Below are 13,722 nucleotides of genomic sequence, written 5' to 3'. Positions count from 1 at the left end.
CAAGAGGCACCTTAATACCATAGTACACCATAGTGCTAGAAGATGGTACTCATCACACAGGCAAGTCTCACTCACAACTCTGTGCTCTTCAAATGGTCTAATTTCTACCAGGCTTTGTCTCTAAGGATAGGGGTTGGGGGATTCTTAGTTCTAACAGTCTGAATCCGTGTTTAAAAAAGTGAATATTTGTAAGGAATTTCTATGTACTTTTTATGTGATGTTACTAGCGTACAGGTTTTTATGTGATGTTACTAGCGTACAGGTTTTTATGTGATGTTACTAGCGTACAGGTTTTTATGTGATGTTACTAGCGTACAGGAATACATTTGTAAGCATTCAATTGGTCCGGATTCAAGGTCTTCACTTATGTGTTTTCATTATTTTTGTTCGTGCCCAAAACTACCACACGTGCAATCTTATAAACATTTTTTGAAGGGGTGTCTTCCTCTACTCTGTTTAGTGCCAGTCAATGAGTGAAACATTCAACCCAAAGCACAACACCAAGGTGCAATATTGTCCAATCTTAAAATCATCAATGCTACACATCTTTGGTGGGTTTTAAGAACATTTGCTACGAGCGATCGCTATCGCAACTGATTTAGAGAAAGAGTACATTCGTTTAACATTCATCGTTTTTTTTGTGTAAGCACAGCTCTGTCATGGGAGGTGTTTTTTAGACAGAAAGACAACATATAGAATGGACACAGGCCCTCAAACCACTGCAATTTGGTTGGTGGTTCCCACACTAATGTGTCATGTGTAGAACACAGAAATGGACTAATAGAATCTGAATTCTACTCATTGAACATTCCATTCTATTGGTTCTAGTTCTGTGTGTTTAGTATTGCGGGAGCCAGCAGGTTATAAGGCATAGAGAGAAGCACCATCAGTAATGCAGCACCTGCATCTGGATGACAGGAGAGTGTTAACAGTTATTAACCCTTTGTAGAGTGGAAGTTCTATTGTTCTCAGTGTTCCATCCCAGAATGCTACGGTCCTTTATGATTAGAATTAATAAGAACGATTGACAAAGGATGGAATATTCTGTCCTTATTTATCAAAGGGTTAACAACAGTTCCTCCAACCTAAATCTTTATCTTATCCATTATAAGTAAGATAGTAACTGATCCTGGTGCAGTTGTTAAAGGCGAGAGTATACGCAGGTAGGGAGAGTGCCTCAACGTCACAGGAGGAGTGGTTCTAGAGCTGTGTTTCCAAGGCAACAAGGGAGCAGAACAGAGTGCAGGTTCCAGTGGGAGTGCATCCCAAATCACACACGATTCCCTATACAGAATAAAATAGTGCACTACAAAGGGACCAGGGTGTCATTTGAGTATCTGCCCTAAAAAGGTTTGTTTTGTTATCTGGAATAAAATCACTTGGAAACCTTCTATATCTAAAACAATGTTCAGCTAAGTAGTTTTAAGACAAAAGCCACTCTAGTAAACAACGGTAGTTTAGAAAGAGTGGGGACGCAAACGATTTGAATAAAAACACACCTAGGAACGAGTGTATAGATCGTTAAGATACACCGTAATATCAAGGAATACGATCATACAACAATTAAATAGTAAAAACACAGAAATATGCTCACGCCGCAATTTACAAGCTTCACTTTCCACCTAATCAGGGTTGGGGCCAATTCCATTTCAAGTCATTCAATTCAAAGGAGTGATTTTAAATTCAAAACCAAATTGAAATGTGCCATTTATTTTTTTATTAAAGATTTTCTAAATTCTTGACATGGAATTTGAATTCGCTTCTTGAATGAACTAAAGTGAATTGAAATGTAATTCACCTCAACCTTTCCTAACAACAAGCAACAGCTAGTATAAACACTATCCAAATCACAGAGATGAACTAACTCTGATTTCATATAGCTCAATCTGAAGAACTTCACAAGTCTATAGCCTTGTCCAGTCAAACAAATGTCCAGTCTCTACAGAACCACTGGGCACGTTCCAGGATGACTATATTTCAGACGCATGCCAGATGTCACAGCGCCTGGATAGGTGTGTATTCTGTTCCATATCTGCTAAACAACGGATTGATATAGCGATCTGATGCCCGACTACGCACTCGCTGACGTGACACGCAACCATTGGTTGATGCAAGGCAGTCTGGAACGCAACTGTTACGTTACTTCAATATCAAGAAGTTTTAAGTTTGACTAGGCTTCGATTTCACATTTACTTCACTTTCTCTAGAACAGGCATTATCTCAATAAGACAAAACAGATACTAACTAGTCTTTATACATTGTGTATCTTCATCACATTCCCATTTTGCACACAAGTGGACTTAAAAGCTACACTCCAATATTCATACTAGCATACGACTTAGAATGCACGACAAATACACTGGTATCGTTCACTAAGCAGTACACTAGTGTGGCTATTGGAACAGAGCCTTTGAGTGTGCTCCAATGTCCATCCTAGCACACTACTTAGAATGCTAGGACCCAATACACGTGTTTTTTCCCTAAGTAGTATGCTAGTATGGATATTGGAACAGAGCTTATATTCTCTTCAGTTTCCTAAAACAAACGCAAATCACATCATGGACATTTACAAAAAAAGTATGAATGTATGTACTTGTAAGTCGCTCTGGATAAGAGCGTCTGCTAAATGACTTAAATGTAAATGTAAATGTAAATTTATGCAGCAGCTCTGAAGTAATTGAGTTCTTCAAACGAACATCGCTTCAGAAAAAAGAAAACATCATCCTAAAATCAACACTAGAAAAGTGCTCGCCTGGTTCCCAGATCTGGTGGTGCTCTTATCAATTCTATTTCTGTCATCGTCATGCCGTACATACGACTGCCATTACAATGAGTGATAAGGAGTTGGCAAGAAAGCACAAACAGACTGACAACCAGGCTATAAAAATGCAGCTTCTAAACATTAACGTACGGAAGAAACCACTGCAAAACTCTGTTTCTTTAGGACAATAACATGAAGGTAGAAATGGTAGAAAAAAAATCACATGAGGGGGATATATGTACTAGGGGGGAATGGGGGGGATATATGTACTAGGGGGGAATGGGGGGGATATATGTACTAGGGGGGAATGGGGGGGATATATGTACTAGGGGGGAATGGGGGGGATATATGTACTAGGGGGGAATGGGGGGGATATATGTACTAGGGGGAAATATATGTACTATGGGGGAATGGGGGGGATATATGTACTAGGGGTTAATGGGGGGAATATATGTACTAGGGGTGAATGGGGGGGATATATGTACTAGAGGGGAATGGGGGGGATATATGTACTAGGGGTGAATGGGGGGGATATATGTACTAGAGGGGAATGGGGGGGATATATGTACTAGGTGTTAATGGGGGGGATATATGTACTAGGGGGGAATGGGGGGGTTAATTATTTGGATAACAGAGTTAGGGGGAAAGTATGTGGGTTATACTATGTACCATACTATCTTTCAGGAAATACCAAGATGGAAGCCTGGTCCTAGATCTGTATGTGCTTAAGTATAGCAAATCCTCTGACTATCATTGTCAAATAAAAACTGATCTAGGATTAGGCTTCCATCTCCTTCATAATCAAATTGTAAACAGGCATATTAGTGGTGTTTAAAACAGTTCAAATAAATGAAATGATATGTACACACAGTGTGGTGGGGGTAGGTCTACAGAGGTCGGCGAACCATAGTGATGTCACAATACCATTCCCACTCTAGAATGACATTAAGATTCTAGAATGACATGGAACTTGGTGGCGTCAACATGGCTGCCAGTGGAACTCTACATTTCAGACAGAGTTTGCCGATCACCATCTATCTACAACTCTTAAGGTATAACGGGGGTGGCACTATCCTTCAAAAGTGGTGAGTGTGTGTTGGTGTATGAGGTGGGGGGGATATTCCCCAAGGTGAGGGCGTGTAAGTGTGTGTTGTCACGCCCTCTTCGTGTGTGTGTAGGTTGGGGGACGAGGCCGGGCGGACGGGGGGTGGCATATTAGACAGTGTTATCCTGACGAGGAGGCTCAGCGTTGGGGGGTTCCAGAAGAGTCTGTTGAACTGGAAAGAGAGAGAGAGACAGAGAGAGAGAGAGACAGAGAGCGAGAGAGAGCGAGAGAGAGACAGAGAGCGAGAGAGAGACAGAGAGCGAGAGAGAGACAGAGAGCGAGAGAGAGACAGAGAGCGAGACAGAGAGAGCGAGAGATATTAAACTGACGGTAATAAACCTGATCACACTTTCAACAAACTGCAACTTCTAAAGCTTAATAATGCCTTCATAAACCTTTTACAACTAGAATCAGCTTTATGACAATTTTCAATGGAAGGGTATTTCATCTACTCTACTCAAATCTACTTCATTTGAAGTAAAGTACAAAAGGCTAAACAGCCACAAAGACGACTTTTCCACGAGGAGAGAGGTGTTGGTCGTGGAGACGACTTTTCCACGAGGAGAGGTGTTGGCCGTGGAGGCGACTTTTCCACGAGGAGAGAGGTGTAGGCCGTGGAGACGACTTTTCCACGATGAGAGAGGTGCTGGCCGTGGAGGCGACTTTTCCACGAGGAGAGAGGTGTTGGCCGTGGAGGCGACTTTTCCACGAGGAGAGAGGTGTTGGTCGTGGAGACGACTTTTCCACGAGGAGAGAGGTGTTGGTCGTGGAGACGACTTTTCCACGAGGAGAGAGGTGTTGGTCGTGGAGACGACTTTTCCACGAGGAGAGAGGTGTTGGTCGTGGAGACGACTTTTCCACGAGGAGAGAGGTGTTGGTCGTGGAGACGACTTTTCCACGAGGAGAGAGGTGTTGGTCGTGGAGACGACTTTTCCACGAGGAGAGAGGTGTTGGTCGTGGAGACGACTTTTCCACGAGGAGAGAGGTGTTGGTCGTGGAGACGACTTTTCCACGAGGAGAGAGGTGTTGGTCGTGGAGACGACTTTTCCACGAGGAGAGAGGTGTTGGTCGTGGAGACGACTTTTCCACGAGGAGAGAGGTGTTGGTCGTGGAGACGACTTTTCCACGAGGAGAGAGGTGTTGGCCGTGGAGGCGACTTTTCCACGAGGAGAGAGGTGTTGGTCGTGGAGACGACTTTTCCACGAGGAGAGAGGTGTTGGTCGTGGAGACGACTTTTCCACGAGGAGAGAGGTGTTGGTCGTGGAGACGACTTTTCCACGAGGAGAGAGGTGTTGGTCGTGGAGACGACTTTTCCACGAGGAGAGAGGTGTTGGTCGTGGAGACGACTTTTCCACGAGGAGAGAGGTGTTGGTCGTGGAGACGACTTTTTCACGAGGAGAGAGGTGTTGGTCGTGGAGACGACTTTTCCACGAGGAGAGAGGTGTTGGTCGTGGAGACGACTTTTCCACGAGGAGAGAGGTGTTGGTCGTGGAGATTACTTTTCCTCTTCTCCAAACATTAGTTCCTCCCCCTTCCTTCCTCCCACTCCCTCCCTCCCCGCTCCTTCTCTCTCCCTCTCCTTCTCTCTCCCTCCCTCCCTCCCCGCTCCTTCTCTCTCCCTCTCCCACTCCCTCCTGCTCTTCCCTCTCCAACTCCCCCCCTGCTTTCTCCCTCTCTTCCTCTCACCTCTCCTCGATCCCATTCCCTCCCTCTCTTCCCCCTCCTCCTCGATCCCATTCCCTCCCTCTCTTCCCCCTCCTCCTCTCTCTCTCTCTCTGACAGACCCCTTTAACTGGAGAGAATACCGTTTCATATTTCACTCCAACAACACTGCAGTACCATCAATACATCAGAGAGCAGATGTTCCCTACATTAATCTTCATCCAAACAGATAAAACAAATGACTTCATTATCTGAACCTCAAACAGATAGGATAGCATACCCTTCCCTTTTTACGTTACAGCCTTGTTCTAAAATGGATTAAATAAATGTTTTTACTCATCTAGACACAATACCCCATAATGAAAAAGCGAAAACAGTTTTTTGAAATGTTTGCAAATGAAAACAGAAATACCGTAAGTGAATAAGTATTCAGACCCTTTGCTATGAGAATCGAAGTTGAGCTCAGGTGCATCCTGTTTCCATTGATCATCCTTGAAATGTTTCTACAACTTGATTGGAGTCCACCTGGGGTAAATCCAATTGTTGGACATGATTTGGAAAGGCACACACTTGTCTATATAAGCTCCCACAGTTGACAGTGCATGTCAGAGCAAAAACCAAGCCATGAGGTTGAAGGAATTGTCCGTAGAGCTCCGAGACAGGACTGTGTCGAGGCACAGATCTGGGGAAGTGTACCAAAACATTCCTTCAGCATTGAAGGTCCCCAAGAATACAGTGGCTTCCATCATTCTTAAATGGAAGAAGTTTGGAACCACCAAGATTCTTCCTAGAGCTGGCCGCCCGCCAAACTGAGCAATCAGGGGAGAAGGGCCTTGGTCAAGGAGGTGACCAAGAACTCGATGGTCACTCTGACAGAGCTCCAGAGTTCCTCTGTGGAGATGGGAGAACCTTCCAGAAGGACAACCATCTCTGCAGCACTCCACTAATCAGGCCTTTATGATAGAGCTGCCAGACAGAAGCCATTCCTCAGTAAAAGGCACATGACAGCCCGCTTGGAGTTTGCCAAAAGGCACCTAAAGGACTCTCAGACCATGAGAAACAAGATTCCCTGGTCTAATGAAACCAAGACTGAACTATTTGGCCTGAATGCAAAACGTCATGTCTGGAGGAAACCTGTCACCATCCCTATGGTGAAGCATGGTGGTGGCAGCATCATGCTGTGGGGATGTTTTTCAGATGCAGGGACTGGGAGACTAGTCAGGATCGAAGGAAAGATGAACGGAGCAAAGTACAGAGAGATCCTTGATGAAAACCTGCTCCAGAGCGCTCAGGACCTCAGACTGGGGTGAAGGTTCACCTTCCAACAGGACAACGACCCTAAGCACACAGCTAGGACAATGCAAGAGTGGCTTCTGGACAAGTCTCTGAATGTCCTTGAGTGCCCCAGCCAGAGCCCGGACTTGAACCTGCTCAAACATCTCTGGAGAGACCTGGAAATAGCTGTGCAGTGACGCTCCCCGTCCAACCTGACAGAGCTTGAGACGATCTGCAGAGAAGAATGGGAGAAACTCCCCAAATACAGGTGTGCCAACCTTGTAGCGTCATACCCAAGACTAGAGGCTGTAATCACTGCCAAAGGTGCTTCAAAAAAGTACTGAGTAAAGGGTCTGAATACTTATGTAAATGTGATATTTCAACAAACAAAATAAATTATACATTTGCAAAAATTCCCCAAAAACTATTTTTGCTTTGTCATTATGGGGTATTGTGTGTAGATTAATGAGGGGGGAAAACTATTGAATCCATTTTAGAATAAGGCTGTAATGTAACAAAATGTGGAAAAAGTCAAGGGGTCTGAATACTTTCCAAATTCACTGGAGATCGGACCTGTATGGGTGGTTTGGTGGTTACCTTGTGGTTCTGTGGCCACCACAGCGTCTGGGTTATCAGTCTTCACCAGGTCTGCATTCAGGCTCTCTAACAGGACACAGCAGTCTGGTAAATCTGACAATTTATCTAGATACTACTTTCTGATTATAGATTATTGTAATCCCAGGTAAACATTACACTGTTATCAAAACTATATAGAATCATATCCACATTCTACCACAAGATCTAAATCACAGATTACGTTAAAACCCCATCTGGCTTCTTACGCTGTATGCTGAAGCAGAACTTCTTCTTCTGGTAGGAGACGTAGCTGGTGACCGCGCCAACCAGCGCCAAGCCAATGGCACTGATGATCCCGGCGATGGTTCCGGTCTCAGCCATGGTGTCTGGAGCACAGAGGAACACAGAGGTGTAATCAATAGTCAATAATCGATAGCCAATCATCAATATTAGACACAGACCGTTGCCATGCATAACCTGTTGTTTCAGAAAAATATTGTTGTTGTTGTCATACCAAGGTTGTCGTCATCAGCGGCAGACTGGCCTCCACCATGTCCACCTACAGGAATGATGTCAGCTAGTCAGTTACATTCTATTATAATGTACAATCAATGTAAATGCATTTAATAAAGGTCCCTGTGTCCTGATTGAAAATATGAACTACCTACCCAGATGTAAACACTGTTTAAGTATTTGTCCGACTAAAAACAAGACATTTACCTTTAAGTAGGATTTAAACAGAGTATCTTCATTTATAAAAAACAAGCAATGGTAAAGGTCTGAACTCAGAAGACTGTTCTCACGCTCTTTTTATGTTTGTTTATCTAATCATTTCCCCTTTTAAAGATCATCCATTACCTTTGCCTTCGTCAGGGTTGTAGGTGTCGTCTTTCCCAACGTCAAGCAGATCATCATCTGAGAAAGATCCACCTAAGGGATATAGAATCAGCATTAACTGGCAACCCTAACCTGACACACCAGGCTCCAAGCCAGGGACGGCCCCCGCTCAAACACAGCCAACGTCCCCAAACCTAACCTGACAGGCTCCAAGCCAGGGACGGCCCCCGCTCAAACACAGCCAACGTCCCCAACCCTAACCTGACAGGTTCCAAGCCAGGGACGGCCCCCGCTCAAACACAGCCAACGTCCCCAAACCTAACAGGTTCCAAGCCAGGGACGGCCCCCGCTCAAACACAGCCAACGTCCCCAAACCTAACCTGACAAGTTCCAAGCCAGGGACGGCCCCCGCTCAAACACAGCCAACGTCCCCAACCCTAACCTGACAGGCTCCAAGCCAGGGACGGCCCCCGCTCAAACACAGCCAACGTCCCCAAAGTAAGGTCTCCAGAAAGAGGAGAAAGTTCAGTAGACGAGGGAGTCAGTCACAGTTATATAGAGGACAAGCGCTGGTTTTCTAGTGTAAAGATGTAATAAGGAGAAAGAGAAGGATCAGGGTTGCCAGATGTCATTCAGGAAGGAGAAATAAGGTCAGCCTTTGACCAGATCCAGGGGGAGCGACACAGTTAGCAAGATAGTATCACCACATTAACAGGAAAACGAGACTGGCCTCTAGAGAAAGTTAGTGAGGATATAGACCATCAGCTATGCTTTGTGCACAGTACACCCGCAGTACACCATGAGGCGGAGATGAGGCAGAAAATATTTCTCTTTTAAAGCTTATTTCCTGCAATTCAAAAAAAAAAATGCCATGAGGCTGAGAAAAAATAAATAGATTTGAAAGGTAATTAAAGCTAAAATATAGGTGTTTTGACTGTGATAAAGGCACTGGATCATGAACTGTCTTGTGTGATAAATGAACAAATTAAATAGGCAGTGACAAGGTGCGTATAGCCATAGAAACAGTGACATATGCCTCAATGCAGTCATATGCGTGGCTTATTGGGGGTGTGGCTTTCAGGTAGTTCTTTTTGGCAACCCATCCCGTGAGAGTGAAAGTCATTCCAGGTCATCTGTTCTGTGTAATCAGATCTAACTAACCCAGTGCACGACTTGCTATGAATTATATCTGATGGTGTTTGCATTTTTAGGTTTGGAACACTGGCAAGTAAATATCATTACAAAATATATACATATTACATATATATAAAAAACGAAATACTCAAATCAGAGTGGGTGGACCTGGCTCCCCAGTGGGTGGGCCCACAGTACACCCACACCAAGAAAGGTTTGAGTAGTGTGTTCAATCCATAGCTTCCTAGTAGGTCTTGTGAGTGAGTGAGTGAGTGAGTGAGTGAGTGAGTGAGTGAGTGAGTGAGTGAGTGAGTGAGTGAGTGAGTGAGTGAGTGAGTGAGTGAGTGAGTGAGTGAGTGAGTGAGTGAGTGAGTGAGTGAGTGAGTGAGTGAGTGAGTGAGTAGACAGGGAAGAGAGAGCGAGACAGGTAGCAATAGAGAGATGGATAGATGGAACTAGAGAGGCAGAAAGTAATAGACAGAGACAAAGAGAGAGAGAGAGACATAGATCAAATATAGAGTGATATAAAGAAGGAGAGAGAGATTGGATATTAAAAGAGCGAGGGATGCTGTTAAATAGAACTAGGTATTATCCAAGAACAGAGCAGAAAGCTGGTCCCCAGCCCAGTAGACAGAGGGGTTAGGGTTGATTTGGGTAGGCCCAGTAGACAGAGGGGTTAGGGTTGATTTGGGTAGGTCCAGTAGACAGAGGGGTTAGGGTTGATTTGGGTAGGCCCAGTAGACAGAGGGGTTAGGGTTGATTTGGGTAGGTCCAGTAGACAGAGGGGTTAGGGTTGATTTGGGTAGGTCCAGTAGACAGAGGGGTTAGGGTTGATTTGGGTAGGCCCAGTAGGCAGAGGGGTTAGGGTTGATTTGGGTAGGTCCAGTAGACAGAGGGGTTAGGGTTGATTTGGGTAGGCCCAGTAGACAGAGGGGTTAGGGTTGATTTGGGTAGGCCCAGTAGACAGGCAGGGTTTAGTTTATCCAGGTTGACCAGGTAGGTTAGGGTCAGGTCGGGTAGGTCAGGCAGGGTTCTTACCCCCGTTCCCTCCTCTGTTGTTGGGGGCTCTGTCTCCCCTGCCTCCGCCTCCAATACCTTTATCTGATGAGACATGACACCACATCAACCCTCTGATACTAGGCTAATATAGTGTTACTATGATAATAATATACTACCACTGCAATATACAGACTATCAAACCCTAATACTATAATACCACTGTAGTAAAAAGACTATCAAATCCTAATATACTAATACTATACCACTACTGTACTATAATACTACTGTGACTATAGTATACAGACTATCAAACCCTAATACTATATTACCATTCTACTACTGTGACTGTAGTATACAGACTTTCAAACCTAATACACTAATACTACAGCCTATTCCTATGACTGCTATCCCTAGTATTTGCTACTCTACTACAACTACTACTAAAACTGCTACAGTTTTCTACACCGGCTATCTACTGCTGCTCCACTACAATATGTATACCATATCTACTGCTGCTCCACTACAATATGTATACCATACTACTGCTGCTCCACTACAATATGTATACCATACTACTGCTGCTCCACTACAATATGTATACCATATCTACTGCTGCTCCACTACAATATGTATACCATATCTACTGCTGCTCCACTACAATATGTATACCATATCTACTGCTGCTCCACTACAATATGTATACCATATCTACTGCTGCTCCACTACAATATGTATACCATACTACTGCTGCTCCACTACAATATGTATACCATACTACTGCTGCTCCACTACAATATGTATACCATATCTACTGCTGCTCCACTACAATATGTATACCATATCTACTGCTGCTCCACTACAATATGTATACCATACTACTGCTGCTCCACTACAATATGTATACCATATCTACTGCTGCTCCACTACAATATGTATACCATATCTACTGCTGCTCCACTACAATATGTATACCATATCTACTGCTGCTCCACTACAATATGTATACCATACTACTGCTGCACCACTACAATAGGTATACCATATCTACTGCTGCTCCACTACAATATGTATACCATACTACTGCTGCTCCACTACAATATGTATACCATATCTACTGCTGCTCCACTACAATATGTATACCATATCTACTGCTGCTCCACTACAATAGGTATACCATATCTACTGCTGCTCCACTACAATATGTATACCATATCTACTGCTGCTCCACTACAATATGTATACCATATCTACTGCTGCTCCACTACAATATGTATACCATACTACTGCTGCTCCACTACAATATGTATACCATACTACTGCTGCTCCACTACAATATGTATACCATACTACTGCTGCTCCACTACAATAGGTATACCATACTACTGCTGCACCACTACAATATGTATACCATACTACTGCTGCTCCACTACAATAGGTATACCATATCTACTGCTGCTCCACTACAATATGTATACCATATCTACTGCTGCTCCACTACAATATGTATACCATATCTACTGCTGCTCCACTACAATATGTATACCATACTACTGCTGCTCCACTACAATATGTATACCATATCTACTGCTGCTCCACTACAATATGTATACCATATCTACTGCTGCTCCACTACAATATGTATACCATACTACTGCTGCTCCACTACAATATGTATACCATATCTACTGCTGCTCCACTACAATATGTATACCATATCTACTGCTGCTCCACTACAATATGTATACCATATCTACTGCTGCTCCACTACAATATGTATACCATACTACTGCTGCTCCACTACAATAGGTATACCATATCTACTGCTGCTCCACTACAATATGTATACCATATCTACTGCTGCTCCACTACAATATGTATACCATATCTACTGCTGCTCCACTACAATATGTATACCATACTACTGCTGCTCCACTACAATATGTATACCATATCTACTGCTGCTCCACTACAATATGTATACCATACTACTGCTGCACCACTACAATATGTATACCATATCTACTGCTGCTCCACTACAATATGTATACCATACTACTGCTGCTCCACTACAATATGTATACCATACTACTGCTGCTCCACTACAATATGTATACCATACTACTGCTGCTCCACTACAATAGGTATACCATACTACTGCTGCACCACTACAATATGTATACCATACTACTGCTGCTCCACTACAATAGGTATACCATACTACTGCTGCACCACTACAATATGTATACCATATCTACTGCTGCTCCACTACAATATGTATACCATACTACTGCTGCTCCACTACAATATGTATACCATATCTACTGCTGCTCCACTACAATATGTATACCATATCTACTGCTGCTCCACTACAATATGTATACCATACTACTGCTGCTCCACTACAATAGGTATACCATACTACTGCTGCACCACTACAATATGTATACCATACTACTGCTGCTCCACTACAATATGTATACCATACTACTGCTGCACCACTACAATATGTATACCATACTACTGCTGCTCCACTACAATATGTATACCATATCTACTGCTGCACCACTACAATATGTATACCATACTACTGCTGCTCCACTACAATATGTATACCATACTACTGCTGCTCCACTACAATATGTATACCATACTACTGCTGCACCACTACAATATGTATACCATACTACTGCTGCTCCACTACAATATGTATACCATATCTACTGCTGCTCCACTACAATATGTATACCATACTACTGCTGCTCCACTACAATAGGTATACCATATCTACTGCTGCTCCACTACAATATGTATACCATACTACTGCTGCTCCACTACAATATGTATACCATATCTACTGCTGCTCCACTGTCACGGTCGTCTTGAGGTGAATGAATGGACCAAGGCGCAGCGTGATATGAATACATCTTCTTTTATTTTACGACGAAGATGAACACGAAACGAAACACTTATACAAACTATACAAAACAACAAACAACCGTGAAGCTACAAACGAAAGTGCACACACAAGCTACTTACGTTCAACATAGACAATCTCCCACAATCACCTAAAGCCTATGGCTGCCTTAAATATGGCTCCCAATCAGAGACAATTAATGACATCTGTCTCTGATTGAGAACCAAACCAGGCAACCATAGACTTTCCTAGAACTCTCTCCTGAACACAACCCCATACACTATACAACACCCCCTAAACAATACACACACCCTAAACTAGACAAAACACACAAACTTCCCATGTCACACCCTGACCTAACTAAAATAATAAAGAAAACAAAGAATACTAAGGCCAGGGCGTGACATAACCCCCCCCTCAAGGTGCGAACTCCGGACGCACCAGCATAAAGTCTAGGGG

The 13,722-nt window shown here is 43.5% G+C and overlaps 1 protein-coding gene across 2 annotated transcripts in view; it reads right to left on the bottom strand.

The window, feature by feature from the left end:
• Positions 1 to 3,183: 3,183 nt before the first annotated feature.
• LOC120030399 (CD99 antigen-like protein 2) overlaps positions 3,184 to 13,722 on the bottom strand; it is a 41,622-nt gene continuing 31,083 nt past the window's right edge. For both annotated transcript variants that reach the window (XM_038975789.1, XM_038975790.1), the window contains exons 6-11: positions 10,389 to 10,451; positions 8,238 to 8,309; positions 7,894 to 7,938; positions 7,646 to 7,765; positions 7,401 to 7,466; positions 3,184 to 4,038 (exon numbers count right to left, since the gene is read on the bottom strand). In XM_038975789.1, the coding sequence (XP_038831717.1) occupies positions 3,977 to 4,038; positions 7,401 to 7,466; positions 7,646 to 7,765; positions 7,894 to 7,938; positions 8,238 to 8,309; positions 10,389 to 10,451 (428 nt within the window). In that variant the 3' untranslated portion in view covers positions 3,184 to 3,976. The remainder of the gene's footprint in view (positions 4,039 to 7,400; positions 7,467 to 7,645; positions 7,766 to 7,893; positions 7,939 to 8,237; positions 8,310 to 10,388; positions 10,452 to 13,722) is intronic.

The sequence above is a fragment of the Salvelinus namaycush genome, chromosome 36 (assembly GCF_016432855.1).
Source record: "Salvelinus namaycush isolate Seneca chromosome 36, SaNama_1.0, whole genome shotgun sequence".
NCBI classification, from domain to species: Eukaryota; Metazoa; Chordata; class Actinopteri; order Salmoniformes; family Salmonidae; genus Salvelinus; species Salvelinus namaycush.
The sequence above is the reverse complement of the archived record's forward strand: the minus strand, read 5'-3'. Positions and strand labels throughout refer to the sequence as shown.